Source organism: Pimephales promelas, chromosome 19 (genome assembly GCF_988280905.1).
Source record: "Pimephales promelas chromosome 19, fPimPro1.hap1.1, whole genome shotgun sequence".
Classification (NCBI taxonomy): Eukaryota; Metazoa; Chordata; class Actinopteri; order Cypriniformes; family Leuciscidae; genus Pimephales; species Pimephales promelas.
Genome location: NC_142787.1, coordinates 15487771 through 15508117, shown reverse-complemented (window position 1 = coordinate 15508117; position 20347 = coordinate 15487771). Strand labels below are relative to the sequence as shown.

Below are 20347 nucleotides of genomic sequence, written 5' to 3'. Positions count from 1 at the left end.
TAAGGGCCCCAAAAGTGCCCGAATAGTCGTATAAATAATAATAATAATAATAAATATAGCTGCGAGCAGCGATTGCGGGCCCAAGCCGGTGGCACCGCAACCCCGATGCCTTTAGTTACCCAAAGGCACCGGGATGGTGGTACCGCCGGCTTTGGCCCTTTATCGCTGCTCACAGCTATATTTATATTTAATAAAAAGCCGGTGGCACCGCCACCTTGGTGCCTTTAGGGTTATTCTGTACGACGTGTAAAAACGTAACCCCCGCTTTGACTATCAAAAAGAAGTGTATTGTAGAGCTTGCATCAATGCGGACTCGATGCGCTGTGCGCTGTAACTCCATGTGGCTTTAAGCACATCATTCTCTACTTGGGATGCGCATAAGCGTTTTGTGCCACACTGAGCCTTTCATATCATAATGCAGTGACGCAATGACAGATTATTAATTGCCTTTCTTGTTCTGTTCCATCTATTATATGTTGATAATAGATAGGACAGAGCACTAAAAACCTCAACCAAAGCACTAAAAATTTAAGCTGTTTGCTGTGTAGTCTGAGAATGAGCTGTTTGATTTGCACCCTCTTCCTCTTCACTGTCCTCCATAAAAACCAGCTATCCAGGTCCATGTTGTTCTAGAAAGTTTGTATGTTGCTGCCTCAATTAACATCTCTGCTATACATTTAAAACATGGCTATATCTAAAATAATTTATCTTTTTGATTTTTGTTATCTTGTTTTTCATGAATATTTTACAACAATACAAAGAGCAATGTGTATTTTCCAATAATATAGTTTGTAATGGCTTTTTTTGTCATAGATTATAATCATATATTTTTTGGATTTGTTATTTATCTTTATAATGAAGTTGTCTGTATTAAGTAGATTGTGTTTAACACACACAAGAGTGATTTATTAGTTCAACACATAGTTATAGAAATTCTACTTTATCTAAAAAAACCCTGCACTTTATATACACACACACACACACACACACACATAAATACATGTAAATAAAAATACCAAAAAAAAACATCAAATGTGTTTTTAGTCAGAGTATTATTTTATACAGAAACAAATATTTGTAATTCAGATAACAATGAAGTTAGTGTTTTAAAATCTTAAGGAAAACAAATATATTGAATGAAATATAGCACATGAATTTTAAATTCATTCAACTTCAATTACAAATACAATCTTACTTTTATTTAAAGCAATCTATACATTTAAAAGATGGGGGTTATATGCCTATTTTGTCATTTAAAAATATTGTTATACAAAATTGTTATGCAAAAAGACAAGGACTTAGAGACAAGGACTTGAAGGAAAAATCACAGCCAGCCACACACACACACATAAACACAGACAACAGCCCTCCCCTCCCCACACACACACACACACCCACCCACACACACACACACACATAAACACAGACAACAGCCCTCCCCTCCCCACACACACACACCCACACACACACACACACACAGAGAGAGAGAGAGAGAGAATCGCAGGGGAAATAAATCCATTCAAACTACAATATCTGACTTTCTGTTGCTCAGAGCGAATGACTTTAAATTGGAAAGTTGATCGGCTTGACGAGAACAATATACGTGGTAAGTTTTGTAACTGTAGGTAAATTGAGCAAAGTTATAACACACTTTATGTGTCCTTTTTTAGTCATAAAATTCATTTCCTCGCCACGGCCAGACCGTTCGAGATATCAAAAATCCGTCCGGAATTGAGCATCCTCAATATCTTGACTTCATGCACACCGAGTTTGGTTGTGATTGGTAAACACATGCATTGTGATTTGATGTATTTCTCCGAGGACAATTATTCAAACAACCCATAATTCATAATTCATAAATAACTTCCATTTGAACTGTCATAAAACTTAGAGCACGAAAGTTGTTTGGCCTGATGTGATCTATAATTGTACCGAGTTTCATATTAATTCATGCAAGTGTGTTTGATTTATGGACAAATGTTCGAATCCCAGTCCAGGGGGCGCTGTCGAGCCGCCCTGCCACGCCCGGTTACCAGCTTCAGCCCGGCCCTGATGGCCATGGGTTCTGACCCGTGTGCAAAGTTTCAAGAGTTTTCGAGGATGTTAAGGCCCCCGAAAATGCCAGAGAAGTCGCACACAGCAAATAAAGGGTTAAAATTAACCTGACAGGCGCCCCTCCTCTCACTCACACAGAGGGACACTGAGAGACTGGCAAAATTCTGAGATTTTCTCTACATTCAAACAAACATATCTGACTTTCTGTGGGTCCTAGCTAATGAGTGTCAATTAGAAAGTTGTCCGGCTCGAGGAGTACAATATACATACCGATTTTTGTAACTGTAGATAAAACTAACAACCCCACTTTTGTCAAAAGGTGGCGCTACTGAGCCCTCACCACGCCCGTTTCTGAAACTTTGCACATGTCTACTGGCTAATAAATGTGATGTGTCTGTCGAGTTTCATGTAATTTGAAGCATGCTAAGGGTCTCAAAAGCATCCTATAAGAATGGTAAAGTTTGATGCGTTGCCACGGCAACAGTTTAAAAGATATCAAGAATCCATTCACAGGTCTACATCTATCGTATGTTTACATTATTCAGATGAAGTTTGAAGCAAATCGGGTAAAAATAAAAGGGTGATTTCAAAGCATTTTGAAAGTGACACACTTCCTGCTGCCAGTTGGTGGCACTATAACTTTGACTCACAATAGTCACATCCATGTGATCGTCCTCTTACAGCGAACACACTGCTGAAGTTTCATCAAGATCAGTTAATGTATGCTGAAGTTATAACACACTTCCTGTTTCACGTTTCTCGCCATAGTTTCGTTTCCTCGCCACGGACAAACCGTTCGAGATATCAAAAATCCCCTCGCAAACTTTCATCCTCAATGTCTTGACTTCACGCTGACTGAGTTTAGTCGAACTTGGATCAAAGCTCTAGGAGGAGTATTTAACATTCCATTGCGAGCGTTTTACAAACAAACCTCAATAGCCGACTTCCTGTTGGGCTGGGGTAAAAAGTAAGAGTGTGAGGTATAGATGAAACGATGAGAGCAACATGTGTACCGAGTTTCATATTATTACATACAAGCGTGTTTGAGTTATGGACCAAGTGTTCGGACCCCGTTCCAGGGGGCGCTGACGAGCCGCCCTGCCACGCCCAGGTACCAGCTTCAGCCCGGCTCTGATGGCCGCGGGTTCTGACCCGTGTGCAAAGTTTCAAGAGTTTTCGAGCATGTTAAGGGCCCCAAAAGTGCCCGAATAGTCGTTAGAAAAATAAAAGAAAAAAAAAAAATAATCGGAAGGAAAACAATAGGGCCTTCGCCCTTTCAGGGCTTGGGCCCTAATAATAAATATAGCTGCGAGCAGCGATGGCGGGCCCAAGCCGGTGGCACCGCAACCCCGGTTCCTTTAGTTACCTAAATGCACCCGGGTGGCGGTGCCGAAGGCTTTGGCCCTTTTATGATTAAATGTTAAAACGGCTTGCCATACTCTGTCATTTCGACTAGTCACAATTATGTTACAGATATCTTAAATGATAATACAAACTATCCAAAATGTAATTACGAATAGACAGAAAGACGTTGTTGATATCTACAATGTTAATTCCGGACAGGCAAACTTAGATTTTAAATGTTAAAAGGGCTTGCCATACAGGGACGTAGGCTCAGAGAGAGGCTCACCATATTCAAACCAAAATATCTGACTTCCTCTTGGTTCGAGCTAATGACTATGTATTAGAAAGTTGTCCGGCTTGAGGAGTACAATGTATATAGCGATTTTTGTAACTGTAGATAAAACTAACAACCCCACTTTTGTCAAAAGGTGGCGCTATTTAGTCCTTGCACTATGCCCGTTTCTGAAACTTTGCACATGTCTACTGGCTAATAAATGTGATGTATCTGTTGAGTTTCAAGCAATTTCAATTTCAATTTCAATTTGACTGTTGAAAAGAAGTGCGCCGATTAGATACTCAGGATCGGTATCGGCTCTGACACTGCCATCTTTGATGAGGCTGATTCAAATTCTATATTGTGCATATATACTATTTTATGTTAGGCACAAAGGCACACAAACTTTCTAAAGTACCATAAAGTTTTTGTGTACTGTATTATTAGTGTTCTGAAGCTATTATGTGATATAGAAATTAATATTTAAGTCATTAAATTCAAGTCATTAAATTCATTCAAAAACAAACTTTTCCCTCTCTGCGCCTGTCAGTCATTCACCATTCAGCATTCAAACAGCACGTCACATTCGGTTACAGTCAATGATGAAACGATCTTCAAGATGATTGAATGTTAATCCTATTATACTGGATCTTTAAGATAAAGGTCTAAAGGTCTATATTTTCGAATGAAGAAACTTTTTCTTGCTGGACTTTATTGCTGTAACTTAACCGTGTTACTTTCTACCGGGTGTCGGACGCTGTCGGTTAGATCACAACACTAGAGTCAGAGCACTATAATTGTTCTTCACGCACACAGTAACTGAAATTTAAAACCTTTAAAAGAAAAGGCTCAATAAACTATTGCATAGATAGATAATGTATAATACACTGTTCATAAATATGTATTTCCTTTGTGCTTTGAACTTTTCAATACGGACTCACTGCGCTGTAACTTCATGTGGCTTCAAGCACATCATTCTCCGCTCGGGATGCACATAAGTGCTTTGTGCTGCACCGTATTGGAGCCGTAATATCATAATGCAGTGATGTAATGACAGATTATTAATTGCCTTTCAATTATATGTTGCTGCGTCATTAAACATCTGTCCTATGCATTTCAAACATTTATAGCAGCCATGGCTATATTTTTTTATGATTTTTGTTATCTTGTTTTTCATGAATGTATTTTTCAAAAATAAGAGCAATGTGTATTATCTATTATTAATATGGTTTATAATAGCATTTTTGTCATAGATTATGACAAAGTAATCATATGATCCACCAGCGAGGAACCAGCAGAACAGAGTAAACATTCCTTCTGTTTAGTTCAATCCTACTTAATAGGAATTTATTTAAAATGCTCGCTCTACTCCACACCATTAATGTCTTGTGCGGACATCCGTATTTCGACTTTCGGTTTTAAGTAAGCGATTTAAAAGCTCCCAAGTCCCAGCGGAGTCACACGTTGATTAACCGGTGGGAATATACACAATAGGCCTACCTGATATTGAACACAAGAGGTCAGTATAGCACTACGTATGACTCAGATTATTATTTTTTTATGAATTTTACAACAATTCTGGCTGTTTTTGAACGTAAACATAATTCTTAAATGAAAAAAAGGAAAAATTGGGGAAGTTATAATATTTGTATAATTTAATTTAGAAACAAATGATGTATAATTACATTTTTAGAAGATATGAGGCTTTTAGTGTTTACTTTTTTGACATTACTTTAATCTTTTGCCATAGTTGCACATGTCTACTGGCTAATAAATGTGATGTATCTGTTGAGTTTCAAGCAATTTCAAGCATGCTAAGAGTCCCAAAAGCATCAAAAAAGAATGTTAAAGTTTGATTCGTTGCCACGGCAACAGTATCAAAGATATCAAAAATTCATTCACAGGTCTACATCTGCCGTGTATTTACATTATACAGATGAAGTTTGAAGCAAATCGGTTAAAAATAAGAGAGTGGTTTCAAAGCATTTTGAAAGTGACACACTTCCTGCTGCCAGTTGGTGGCGCTATAATTTTGACTCACAATAGTCACATCCATGTGATCGGTCTCTTACAGCGAAAACACTGCTGAAGTTTCATCAAGATCAGTTAATGTATGCTGAAGTTATAACACACATCCTGTTTCATGTTTTTCGCCATAATTTCGTTTCCTCGCCACGGCCAAACCGTTCGAGATATAAAAAATCCCTTGGCACCTTTTCATCCTTAATGTCTTGACTTCACGCTGATCGAGTTTTGTCGAATTTGGTTCAGTGCTCTAGGAGCAATACTTTAAATTCCATTGCATGTGTTTTAAACACAACCCTAAATAGCCGTCTTCCTGTTGGGCTGGGGTAAAAAGTAAGAGTGTGAAGTAGGCTATATATGAAACGATGAGATCTATATGTGTACCAAGTTTCATATTATTACATGCAAGTGTGTTTGATTTATGGACCAAATTTTCAGACCAAGTTTATTGACCAAGTTAATCTGATTAATAAACTAATTATATAAAACTATTGTCAATGCACTACAATTAAACTAGTTATATGTCTTTACTTATAAAAAATAAAAATAAAAACTTATTTAAAAAATACCAGGCTTGAGAAATGTATTTTCTTTATGCAGGCCATACACACAGCAGTGAAATGGTTAAGCCCCCTCCCCCTGCACACTCACACACACACAGACAGGCAAAGACAGAGATGTAGGCTCAGATTAAGCAAGACCACATTCAAACAAACACATCTGACTTTCTGTGGGTCCTAGCTAATAAGTTTAAATTAGAAAGTTGTCCGGCTCGAGGAGTACAATATACATACCAATTTTTGTAACTCTAGTTAAAACTAACAACCCCACTTTTGTCAAAAGGTGGTGCTACTGAGCCCTCACCACGCCCGTTTCTGAAACTTTGCACATGTCTACTGGCTAATAAATGTGATGTGTCTGTCGAGTTTCATGCGATTTGAAGCATGCTAAGGGTCTCAAAAGCATCCTAAAAGAATGGTAAAGTTTGATGCGTTGCCACGGCAACAGTTTAAAAGATATCAAGAATCCATTCACAGGTCTACATCTGCCGTATATTTACATTATACAGATTAAGTTTGAAGCAAATCGGGTAAAAATAAAAGGGTGATTTCAAAGCATTTTGAAAGTGACACACTTCCTGCTGCCAGTTGGTGGCGCTATAACTTTGACTCACAATAGTCACATCCATGTGATCGTCCTCTTACAGCGAACACACTGCTGAAGTTTCATCAAGATCAGTTAATGTATGCTGAAGTTATAACACACTTCCTGTTTCACGTTTCTCGCCATCATTTCGTTTCCTTGCCACGGCCAAACCGTTCGAGATATCAAAAATCCCCTCGCAAACTTTCATCCTCAATGCCTTGACTTCATGCTGACCGAGTTTCGTGCCGTGTGTTTGAATTCTCTAGGAGGAGTATTGCACATTCCATTGCGAGCGTTTTACAAACAAACCTCAATAGCCGACTTCCTGTTGGGCTGGGGTAAAAAGTAATAGTTTGAGGTATATATGAACGATGAGATCAACATGTGTACCGAGTTTCATATTATTACATGCAAGCGTGTTTGAGTTATGGACCAAGTGTTCGGACCCCGTTCCAGGGGGCGCTGTCTAGCCCCCCTGCCACACCCAGGTACCATCTTCAGCCCGGGCCTGATGGCTGTGGGATCTGACCTGTGTGCAAAGTTTCAAGAGTTTTCAAACCCGTTAAGGGCCCCAAAAGCCGCTAAGAGTCTCAAAATCATCAAAAAAAAGAATTTTAAAGTTTGATGCGTTGCCACGGCAACAGTATCAAAGATATCAAGAATCCATTCACAGGTCTTCATCTGCTATGTATTTACATTATACAGATTAAGTTTGAAGCAAATCGGGTAAAAATAAGAGGGTGATTTCAAAGCATTTTGAAAGTGACACACTTCCTGCTGCCAGTTGGTGGCGCTATAACTTTGACTCACAATATTCACATCCATGTGATCGTCCTCTTACAGCAAACAAACTGCTGAAGTTTCATCAAGATCAGTTAATGTATGCTGAAGTTCTGACACACTTCCTGTTTCACGATTATCGCCATAATTTCGTTTCCTCGCCACGGCCAAACCGTTCGAGATATCAAAAATCCCCTCGCAAACTTTCATCCTCAATGCCTTGACTTCATGCTGACCGAGTTTCGTGCCGTGTGTTTGAATTCTCTAGGAGGAGTACTTCAAATTCCATTGCGAGTGTTTTATGAACAACCCTAAATAACCGACTTCCTGTTGGGCTGGGGTAAAAAGTAATAGTTTGAGGTATATATGAACGATGAGATCAACATGTGTACCGAGTTTCATATTATTACATGCAAGCGTGTTTGAGTTATGGACCAAGTTTTCGGACCCCGTTCCAGGGGGCGCTGTCTAGCCCCCCTGCCACGCCCGGGTACCATCTTCAGCCCGGCCCTGATGGCCGCGGATTCTGACCCGTGTGCAAAGTTTCAAGAGTTTTTGAGCATGTTAAGGGCCCCAAAAGTGCCCAAATAGTCGTATAAATAATAATAATAATAATAATAATAATAATAAATATAGCTGCGAGCAGCGATGGCGGGCCCAAGCCGGTGGCACCGCAACCCCTGGCTCCTTTAGTTACCTAAAGGCACCGGGGTGGCGGTGCCGAAGGCTTTGGCCCTTTCATGATTAAATGTTAAGACGGCTTGCCATAGTCTGTCATTTTGACTAGTCACAATTATGTTACAGATATCTTAAATGATAATACAAACTGTCCAAAATGTAATTACGACTAGACAGAAAGACATTGTTGATATCTACAATGTTAATTTCCGGATAGGCAAACTTAGCTTTTAAATGTTAAAAGGGCTTGCCATACACGGACGTAGGCTCAGAGAGAGTCTCACCATATTCAATCCAAAATATCTGACTTCCTCTTGGTCTGAGCTAATGACTATGAATTAGAAAGTTGTCTGGCTTGAGGAGTACAATGTATATAACGATTTTTGTAACTGTAGATAAAAATAACAACCCCACTTTTGTCAAAAGGTGGCGCTATTTAGTCCCTGCACCATGCCCGTTTCTGAAACTTTGCACATGTCTACTGGCTAATAAATGTGATGTGTCTGTTGAGTTTCATGCAATTTCAAGCATGCTAAGAGTCTCAAAAGCATCCTAAAATAATTTCAAAGTTTGAAGCTTTGCCACGGCAACAGTTTAAAAGATATCAAGAATCCATTCCCAGGTCTACATCTACCGTATGTTTACATTATACAGATGAAGTTTTTCATCTGTTTTTCATCATTATACAGATGAAGTTTTTCATCTGTTTACATTATACAGATGAAGTTTTTCATTCATATTATTACATGCAAGCGTGTTTGATTTATGGACCAAGTTTTCGGACCCCGTTCCAGGGGGCGCTGTCTAGCCCCCCTGCCACGCCTAGGTACCATCTTCAGCCCGGGCCTGATGGCTGTGGGATATGACCTGTGTGCAAAGTTTCAAGAGTTTTCAAACCCGATAAGGGCCTCAAAAGCCATTAAGAGTCTCAAAATCATCCAAAAAAAAAAAGAATTTTAAAGTTTGATGCGTTGCCACGGCAACAGTATCAAAGATATCAAGAATCCATTCACAGGTCTTCATCTGCCATGTATTTACATTATACAGATGAAGTTTGAAGCAAATCGGGTAAAAATAAGAGGTTGATTTCAAAGCATTTTGAAAGTGACACACTTCCTGCTGCCAGTTGGTGGCGCTATAACTTTGACTCGAAATAGTCACATCCATGTGATCGTCCTCTTACAGCGAACACACTGATGAAGTTTCATCAAGATATGTTAATGTATGCTGAAGTTATAACACACTTCCTGTTTCACGTTTCTCGCCATAATTTCGTTTCCTCGCCACGGCCAAACCGTTTGAGATATCAAAAATCCCCTCACAAACTTTCATCCTCAATGTCTTGACTTCTTGCACACCGAGTTTGGTTGTGATTGGTAAACACATGCGTTGTAATTTGATGTATTTCTCCTAGGACAACTATTCAAACAACCCATAATTCTCAACTTCCATTTTAATTGTCGTAAAACTTAGAGCACGAAAGTTGTTTGGCCTGATGTGATCTATAATTGTACCGAGTTTCATATTAATTCACGCAAGTGTGTTTGATTTATGGATAAATGTTCGAATCCCAGTCCAGGGGGCGCTGTCGAGCCGCCCTGCCACGCCCGATGACCAGCTTCAGCCCGGCCCTGATGGCCATGGGTTCTGACCCGTGTGCAAAGTTTCAAGAGTTTTAGAGGATGTTAAGGCCCCCGAAAATGCCAGAGAAGTCGCACACAGCAAATAAAGGGTTAAAATTAACCTGACAGGCGCCCCTCCTCTCACTCACACAGAAAGACACTGAGAGACTGGCAAAATTCTAAGATTTTCTCTACATTCAAACAAAGATATCTGACTTTCTGTGGGTCCTAGCTAATGAGTGTCAATTAGAAAGTTGTCCGGCTCGAGGAGTACAATATACATACCGATTTTTGTAACTCTAGTTAAAACTAACAACCCCACTTTTGTCAAAAGGTGGTGCTACTGAGCCCTCACCACGCCCGTTTCTGAAACTTTGCACATGTCTACTGGCTAATAAATGTGATGTGTCTGTCGAGTTTCATGCGATTTGAAGCATGCTAAGGGTCTCAAAAGCATCCTAAAAGAATGGTAAAGTTTGATGCGTTGCCACGGCAACAGTTTCAAAGATATCAAGAATCCATTCACAGGTCTACATCTGCCGTATATTTACATTATACAGATGAAGTTTGAAGCAAATCGGGTAAAAATAAAAGGGTGATTTCAAAGCATTTTGAAAGTGACACACTTCCTGCTGCCAGTTGGTGGCGCTATAACTTTGACTCACAATAGTCACATCCATGTGATCGTCCTCTTACAGCGAACACACTGCTGAAGTTTGAACAAGATCAGTTAATGTATGCTGAAGTTATAACACACTTCCTGTTTCACGTTTCTCGCCATAATTTCGTTTCCTCGCCACGGCCAAACCGTTCGAGATATCAAAAATCCCCTCGTAAACTTTCATCCTCAATGCCTTGACTTCATGCTGACCGAGTTTCGTGCCGTGTGTTTGAATTCTCTAGGAGGAGTATTGCACATTCCATTGCGAGCGTTTTACAAACAAACCTCAATAGCCGACTTCCTGTTGGGCTGGGGTAAAAAGTAATAGTTTGAGGTATATATGAACGATGAGATCAACATGTGTACCGAGTTTCATATTATTACATACAAGCGTGTTTGAGTTATGGACCAAGTGTTCGGACCCCGTTCCAGGGGGCGCTGTCTAGCCCCCCTGCCACACCCAGGTACCATCTTCAGCCCGGCTCTGATGGCTGTGGGATATGACCTGTGTGCAAAGTTTCAAGAGTTTTCAAACCCGTTAAGGGCCCCAAAAGCCGCTAAGAGTCTCAAAATCATCAAAAAAAAAAGAATTTTAAAGTTTGATGCGTTGCCACGGCAACAGTATCAAAGATATCAAGAATCCATTCACAGGTCTTCATCTGCTATGTATTTACATTATACAGATTAAGTTTGAAGCAAATCGGGTAAAAATAAGAGGGTGATTTCAAAGCATTTTGAAAGTGACACACTTCCTGCTGCCAGTTGGTGGCGCTATAACTTTGACTCACAATATTCACATCCATGTGATCGTCCTCTTACAACAAACAAACTGCTGAAGTTTCATCAAGATCAGTTAATGTATGCTGAAGTTCTGACACACTTCCTGTTTCACGATTATCGCCATAAGTTCGTTTCCTCGCCACGGCCAAACCGTTCGAGATATCAAAAATCCCCTCGCAAACTTTCATCCTCAATGCCTTGACTTCATGCTGACTGAGTTTCGTGCCGTGTGTTTGAATTCTCTAGGAGGAGTACTTCAAATTCCATTGCGAGTGTTTTATGAACAACCCTAAATAACCGACTTCCTGTTGGGCTGGGGTAAAAAGTAATAGTTTGAGGTATATATGAACGATGAGATCAACATGTGTACCGAGTTTCATATTATTACATGCAAGCGTGTTTGAGTTATGGACCAAGTTTTCGGACCCCGTTCCAGGGGGCGCTGTCTAGCCCCCCTGCCACGCCCGGGTACCATCTTCAGCCCAGCCCTGATGGCCGCGGATTCTGACCCGTGTGCAAAGTTTCAAGAGTTTTTGAGCATGTTAAGGGCCCCAAAAGTGCCCAAATAGTCGTATAAATAATAATAATAATAATAATAATCGTTAGGAAAACAATAGGGCCTTCGCCCTTTCAGGGCTTGGGCCCTAATAATAATCGTTAGGAAAACAATAGGGCCTTCGCCCTTTCAGGGCTTGGGCCCTAATAATAATAATCCTAAGGAAAACAATAGGGCCTTCGCCCTTTCAGGGCTTGGGCCCTAATTATGAGGGGATCCCATGCCCCCCAAAAAGTTTGAGAACTCCTGGCTTTGATCTGGTTAATGATCTGGGATGGGTAACAAAAGGTGCATGTTTAATCGTTTAATTGCTGAGACTGAATCCATGTGGGAGTTGCTAAACCTCAGGTTGCTTTAAGTTAATGATCAAATGCTTTAAATGAGGAGGATGTGCTTTGACTTTATTTAAATTAACCACCAACTTTTGACCAGTTTAAAAAATCTGGCATTGGCCGATAATCTTGCTGGTTTGGCAAGCATCAGAAGTGTTAGATCCTCCTTGTTTCGAGGCAAAATCTGTCGGCCTTGTCAGTGGATAATAGCATTTTTAAAATGTCAATATTGGCTATTGAGTAAAATGTTTTTTTGATTTCAGCAATTTGTTAGCACTACCCATTAAAACACCCAGATTTTGCTAGAAAAAAAAAACAGCAAACAAGAACAAGCCCATATAATTGAAATAAGTCCAAATGGTTTGAAAATAATAAGAACCCTAACTTCTCACTTAAAAAACTCCATAACAAGCCCAAAAATGTCTGTATCAGCAGTAGTTGTAAAACTGCAAAACATAACGAGTCTTTTGTCACTTTGGTCAAAAATAATGGATACCAAAGATGCATAGCATTGCTAATATAGTTTCCACGGTGTTAATCATAGCAAGTTTGTGAATAAGTCGTGTTCTTTAGACACAAAGAACAATAATTTAGGGTGCAGTTGAAATGCAGTTGTCACATCTGGAACTTTACAGTGTGCTTTGGCCATAGTTTCTGGACTATTACGTTGTGGAATGACACTGTGACATCATGATGCATCACTGCAGGGCCCTTAGTGATATGTACATGCTATGGAGCGATAAAATGTTCTGTGATATAATAAAGCATTACTATCATATCTGCATTATCCTGTTTCCAACTAGTGAGTGAGGGCACCAAAGGCCTATTAATATGGGCTCATGACCTCTGGGATAATCTTGAGATGTCTCAGAGGATTGGCAGAGAGATTATGCTGTGTGTGTGTGTGTGTGTGTGTGTGTGGTATTAGTGGGAATTATGGTTAACTAAAAGTGGAACTAAAAAGAGAAAGTGTATGTAATGTTAACTTAATGACTGAGTGCCGCTTGTCAGTCACGATAAATTGAGGCTGTTTATGTAACCTGTTATGTAAAGTCAGATTCAGCTGATGTGTCTGTGGAAATCAATCAAGATTGATTTTACAAATGAATCACCTGTCATCCTTTTTTAAGGTTCTTTTGAAATTAATTCCAAAAAAAATCCAGACGTTATTTTAGTATCATTGATATACTATTATTGTTTTTGTTAATATTTAGAATTATATATATATATATATATATATATATAATTCTAAATATTAACAAAAACATATATATATATATATATATATATATATATATATATATATATATATATATATATATATATATATATATATATTCTGTATAGTATTAGGCCTACTCATTTTGTGAGTTTGAGTGATATTCTCATTTTTATTAGTTTTTGATTTATTTTTCTTTTAAATATGGCTTAATCTGTTTTTTATTAATTTTATTTACTAGTTTTGCTTAATTTAGTTTCAGTTATTTTAGCACTTCAAGTTAAACTAGGCTAAAGGAAATATTTACATTATTATTATTAATATTAATATTACTGGACAAACCATCTGTAATGCCCCTCAAATTCACTCTAGTGATGTCTACATTTTTTAGTCTGATGTGAACATGTGCAGATATACAGCAGGGTCACTAAATCTGCCAAGGCAGTATAACACTCTATTTAATTATTTCACTATTTCTAGTGATGCTTAATCTGCTCTATTTCATACGCCAACTAGCATTTTAATTTGATTTGAAAACTTCATATATAGAACATACTGTATATAGTACATATATAAAGAAGATTTACCAAATCCGACGAGTCGACAGACACAGCGTTAAAAGTTACAGAAATGTGTTACCTAGATTTGATGTAAGATCTCATAGGCCTAAGTCAGGGGAGTAACAAAGAAGTAAAATTGTATTTATATATAGAATATATAAAAACAAATAAGAAAACAAACAAAACAGAAAAGATTAGATAAGATATGATGCGTTATTCAAGCCGGGGACACACTTAACAATTGTAAGGCCGATTATGAATGAAATTTGATACTTGGCTGATCATGCCCAAACTCACAGAGTCAGAGACAGGTGCATTCGTTCGGTGTCCCTGCATTAGAAAAAAAGCATATGGCAAACATGGTGTTCATGAGACCGACAGTTAAGTAAAGATGCACTGAAAGAGGTTTGAGTAATTAAATACATTGCAAATCAAATTCTCCTCATCTATGACTGAATCAATTTTCTGTCTAATACAATTATTTAAGTAGTGTAAAATTAAATAAAATGTATGTATATGGCTACGTTCACACTGTGGTTTTGGGATTTAAAGTTGCATGTCATATACTGTCTGTATGAATGTGCAAGAGGAGTCAAGCCCGTATTTATAGTGGAAATGACCAAAGTAACATAAAAGATGCCGACATCCATAAAACTGAAAAGTCTTATCACTTTTGTCGTGGCAATAGGCCTTTATCACACTTCCACGTTCGAAAAGCGGAAGCTTCAATTAGGAGTGTAAAAAACAACACATTGCACGGGATTGTTGTGATTTATTTATTTAAAATTCAACACACATACTTCCTCTAAAGACACCAACCTCATTAATTGAGGATTGTGAAACAAAGGTGTCATAATATTACAAAGGGGAGCAACTGTTGTATGTGCAATACTTCAGTCTGATCACCTTATTTTATTGCAGAACTGCAAGAATACAGTACAAACAACATATCACATTAAAGAGCATTAGAATTAGACAAATCTACTTACAACTGAAGTCTGTTTTGGGGGGGGGGGGGGGGGGTTCAATTAAAAGGTTTGAGGGGAAACTTAATTTGTTAAACAACATTGTTCATATTTTTTTCATGCACTTACTTTACGATGCAATCATCAATAATTAGATCAATTGAAATTGTTTTAACAAAGGAATATATCCAGCACATAGATGATTATTGAAAAAGTGATTATTTTGACAAATTGATTATTGTTTGATCATCGTAAACGTGTCATATCCTCTGTGTTTGAGTGTTATGTTTGGAAAGCATTATACTGTAGACAATAGGCTAATGGGTGGTGATATAAAGCTAAATTAAACATAATCAGTCATTAAATCAGTCCAGTGATCCTTCTGGCATCTGGCATCCTTCTATTGACATTAATGCTAATCTGAGCAGGATATGACAACACGATGACTATGATAAAGGCCTATAATGTAATGTAATCGAACCACCAGTTCATTCGTCAAATCTTCATTAAACGACAGCTGCTTATATGTGTAATATGTGGGTAGAGAGCGGAGCATTCAGACGTCCGTAACCCACAAAACTGACAGAAGCAGCTCTGGTGGAGAACAGTAACTGGATCTAAAACCTTCAGATGATACATAGGTCTTATCTCCATCGCTGTAAGTTACTGAAAGTGAAGCAACACGCGAAAACCCACAACACACGGTAGACACATGGTCACGTGACAGACAACTAAGTTGTCCAGTCCGGCTCTGTTCACACAGCGCGGGTTTTCCTAAAATGCAGTTGACAGTTCTGTAAATGTATGGGTGTGAGTTTGGATATAGAATGTGATTGTCACTGTCGTAAATAACCGAATAGAATGGGATAGTTCGCCTAAAAATGAAAATGTTGTCATCATTTACTCATCCTTATGTTGTTCCACACCTGTATGAGTTTCTTCGTTCTGCTGAACCATAGTATTTTTTGTTTCCTACTATGGAAGTCAATGGTTATAGGAAACTGTTTGATTACTAGCATTCTTCAAAATATCTTCTTTTTTGTTTAGCAGAACAAACTCATACAGGTTTGGAACAACATAAGGATGAGTAAATGATGCCAAATTTTTTGGGTGAACTATCCCTTTAAGTGTGACTGGATGATTTACAGACCGGTTTATTGTGACAGAAAGCACGTAAATTATGTGACAGAATGTTTTTTTTTTTTTTTTGCCTATTAGCTTGCCTATTCTTCTACTAGATACTTTTCCTTCACAAAAAGAGTATATACTTTTAGGGCATAGTAGGTGTATTGGGACACGGCAATAGTGATTAAGCAGGTGAGGTCACTCCGCCCCCTGTAGGTGCACATGCGACGCTGCACGGTGGGCCTCTAGAGTGAGGTAGCGGCGACAGAGGCGTCCTGAACGACCTGGCCCATGTGGAATTTCACATCACAGCTCCATGGTTACACAACGCTCAACAGGATGAAAGACTGTTGACCTTTCACATGCAACCAACAACAGCACCTCTCTCTCTCTCTTTCTCTCCGTCTCTCTCTCGCTCAGGTGTTACTGGTCTTCGCTAAAGAGGACAGTCAGAGCGATGCTTTCTGGTGGGCGTGTGAGCGTGCGGGGTTCAGGTGTAACATCGCACGAACACCTGAGTCTGCGGTGGAGTGTTTCATGGATAAACACCACGAGATCGTCATCATTGATGGGCGGCACTCACGGTACTTTGAGGCTGATGCCGTCTGCAGGTGAGTCCAACAAACCATCCATCATCACTCTCACACGCTCAGTTCTGTTCTTCCCTTATGGTGTCATGGACATTTCTGCACAGAGACGTTTTGATCATGATTCATTTATGTATATTTCATTTATAATGTACTGTTTGTCTACACTACTGTTCAAATGTTTGGGGTCAATATGATTTTTTTTTCTAAGAAATTAATACTTTTCTTAATTCAGCAAGAATGCATTAAATTGATCAAAAGTTACTGTAAAGACATTTATAATGTTAGAAAATATTATTTTTTTTTTCAAATGCTGTTATTTTGAACTTTCTATTCATCAAATAACATTAAAAAAATGATCATGTTTCCACAAAAATATAAACCAGCACAACTGTTAATAATTATTGATAATAATAGACAACATTCGTAAAAAAAATTCAAATCTGCATATTAGAGTAATTCTTGAAGGATGAGACACTGAAGACTGGAGTAATGATGTTGAAAATATAACCATCAACTTAACTGATGGGTTAACTTAACCATCACATGAATAAATGGCATTTTAAAATATATTTAAATAGAAAATAGCATTTCACAATGTTTTTACTGTATTTTTCATCAAATAAATAGCATTGTTAAGCATAAAGAAACTTCTTTGATTAATAAAAATCTTACAGACCCCATATTTTTGAGCGGTTGTGTGTGAAAATATTGGGTTGCAACGACATGCTTTTGCTTCACACACACACAAAAAAATCGGTTTATTAGATTTAATAATTTGTGAATCTTTAAGAACTCTTTAAGACCAGTTACAGGTTGCCCACCAAAGTGGCTGGCAGGTAAATAAGTCAAGGAAATGGCCTGATTTTGATTGCCAGTGGGTGTTAATTCCTGCACAGACTGGTTTAAATGCATCTGCACGGCACGCACACACTCACACATTCAAAGCTGGCAACTCTCTACCACAGACTTTAAGACGTTAAAAAAAAATGGACAATGCGTCTGTGACATCACCCATAGACTTTCTGAATAACGTTCTTGAGGCCATTAATGGGGGGTATGGGCGGTGCCATCTTTTGAAAATCTTGGGAAATCCTAACCCCGCCCACCTTCTGGCCAATCCATATATGGGTAAAAGGGTGGGCTTTGTGTGAGACTGAGGGTCTTTATGGGTGGGACAAACCCCCACTTTTTGCCAGGGTCGATAATTGTCCCCACCATTTTGAACTCTGATGTGCACTTTAATCCGTTGCTGAGACTCTCTATTTGTTTTGGTGAAATTACAAAGTAAAATGCACACAAAGTGTCCCTGCTTGATATACAACCACTGATAAAAATAATCGGTTTTAATGAGAGAGGAAAAAACGAAAACTTTACGAGTGCGGATTAGAACCCAGAACCTCTGACACGCTTGGCAAAAGTTCTGCCACTGGACCCAACAACCACATTAGATCTCATTAAACGACAAATTAAACACAATGTACTATTTAAATCGATTGCTGGACATCGGAATGTTATTGTACATAGGTAAATCTGATTTATGATTTAGCATTGTATTAGCCCCCCAAAACCCCACCTGACCCTACCTCGGACGCTAACTTATCTGAGGCGATTTAATGCTAACTGTTGCAGTGCCACTGCCCACAAACATTGATGCTAAATAGTGCTAACTACGTGAAATAGAAGTGAAAAAAGTTAACCTCGCCCTTATTTTTCATACATTTCATGTCTAAATACGATCTAAACTAACGAGTTATAAAAAAAATTCACCTCCCTCACAGTTATCGGGCACTCGGAACCTATCGAAAAATACAATAAAAGTCCATGAGACCAACCTGTAAAAACATGAATTTATGCTGTGAAAACGGACATCTTAACATGGGTTCTATCGTCTATGGACAATTGCTCCCTTCTAGGACCTGCCTCTAGTGGATTTTCAATGTATTACAGTTTTTCGTACTTCCGAGTAGGCTTCATTTTTCAGATTAGAATGTTGCTTCTTGCTCTCTACCAAATCTAGTTGTTGCCAATTCACTTTTTTCCCAGTGGACGTCTGACTGTGTGAGGGAGTCTTTTGGAGTTGTGTGTGTGCTAGAGAGAGGTAAATGTGTACAAGATGCTTGATTTCACTTCGTCATGGGATCAGAAAATATAAAAACCTACTTTTTTTATTATTGTGTGTGTTTTTAAACAGGATGATCCGAGCGGCTAAGCCTTCTGAACACACTGTTATTTTGGCTGTGCTGCCACAAATGTAAGATTTACCTCGGTACACTTTTGGATCTATTATCCATGTGTTACAGATGTCCATCATGTTCCTCCTGCTGATCTTTCTCTCTCTCACACACAGTCCCTCAGATCAGGAGGAACCATCTGTCCTTCCTCTTCTCTCTGCTGGCTTCTCCAGAGTGAGTATTTTACTCAGAGCACACCTACCTACATAATCGCCATAGACAAATGTTAGTTCGAAGGTGTTAACTGGCTAGAGCAAACTTTTCTGGAAAGTTCACTTTGGCCAGCTGTTTTGAACTCCCGAAACAAACTTCGTTTTGGTTGAAATTATGTCACACAAGTTTGTTCTTCGGTTTCTCTCAAAGTATACTGGGGCCTTAAAACAAGGATTTCTGCTCTTCTACATGGGCGGGACAAGCAGGGGGCAGGGCATTCATGTCCTGTTCTGGCTAATATGTACAAAACAGCCTTAAAGGACTGTCATTAGTTTAATATTAGTTCATTTTTATCAGCAGCATTTTTACTGTTGATTACCACAGTTTTTTTTTTTTAATTTGCCTCCTTTTTTAAATATAAAATGTAAAAATAAATAATTTGAACTGTAAAAATTGTAGTATTTGTAATTATAAATTTGCTCCATGTACATAACATTCCTTTCTTGTATATCCTTGCTCATGGTCATAATTTAGATATAATTTTGCTTAGACAAAGTTATTTAAGGGATAGTTCACCAAAATAAATTAAATTCTGTCATTAATTACTCACCATGTTGTTCCAAACCAGACTCGTTCATCTTTGGAAAACAAATGATTTATCTTTCTGATGAAATCTCTGAGAGATTTCGGTCCGTCCATTGATAGCTATGCAACTACCATTTTGATGCTTCATAAAGCTCATAAAAGAGATCGCAACGCTAATCCATATGAATTGAGCAGTTGAATCCAAATTTTTTTAAGACACTTTTTTTTATATGATGAACAGATTTAATTTAGGCTTTTAATTACATATAAACATTCATCAACACACATTAGGTGTGGTAAACGGAAGCTTGACGTGTGAGAACCAACGTGCTTCATTCTCGTGTTACGCAGCACGCTTGGGCTTTCACAAGAGATTTGTTCTCGTGCGTCAAGCAGATTTGGTTGAGCTTCTGTTTATGTTCACTGATAAATGTTTATATGTGAATAAATGCCTAAATTCAATCTGTTCATTGTATAAAGCGATCAAGTCTCTTCAGAATATTTAGACTAAACCGCTCAATTCATATGGATTCGTTTTTTTACATTCGTTATCTCTTTATGAACTTTTTGACGCATTCCTGTCAATGGATGGACAGAAATCTCTCAGAATCCATCAGAAATATCTTCATTGAAGATGAAGATGAACGGAAGTCTTACGGTTTGGAA

General features: G+C 38.4%; 1 protein-coding gene across 3 annotated transcripts in view; it reads left to right on the top strand.

The window, feature by feature from the left end:
- Positions 1–20347, top strand: part of pde8b (phosphodiesterase 8B) — a 112758-nt gene that overhangs the window by 51166 nt on the left and 41245 nt on the right. For all 3 annotated transcript variants that reach the window (XM_089123897.1, XM_089123896.1, XM_089123898.1), the window contains exons 3-5: positions 16543–16733; positions 18904–18963; positions 19060–19117. In XM_089123897.1, the coding sequence (XP_088980023.1) occupies positions 16543–16733; positions 18904–18963; positions 19060–19117 (309 nt within the window). The remainder of the gene's footprint in view (positions 1–16542; positions 16734–18903; positions 18964–19059; positions 19118–20347) is intronic.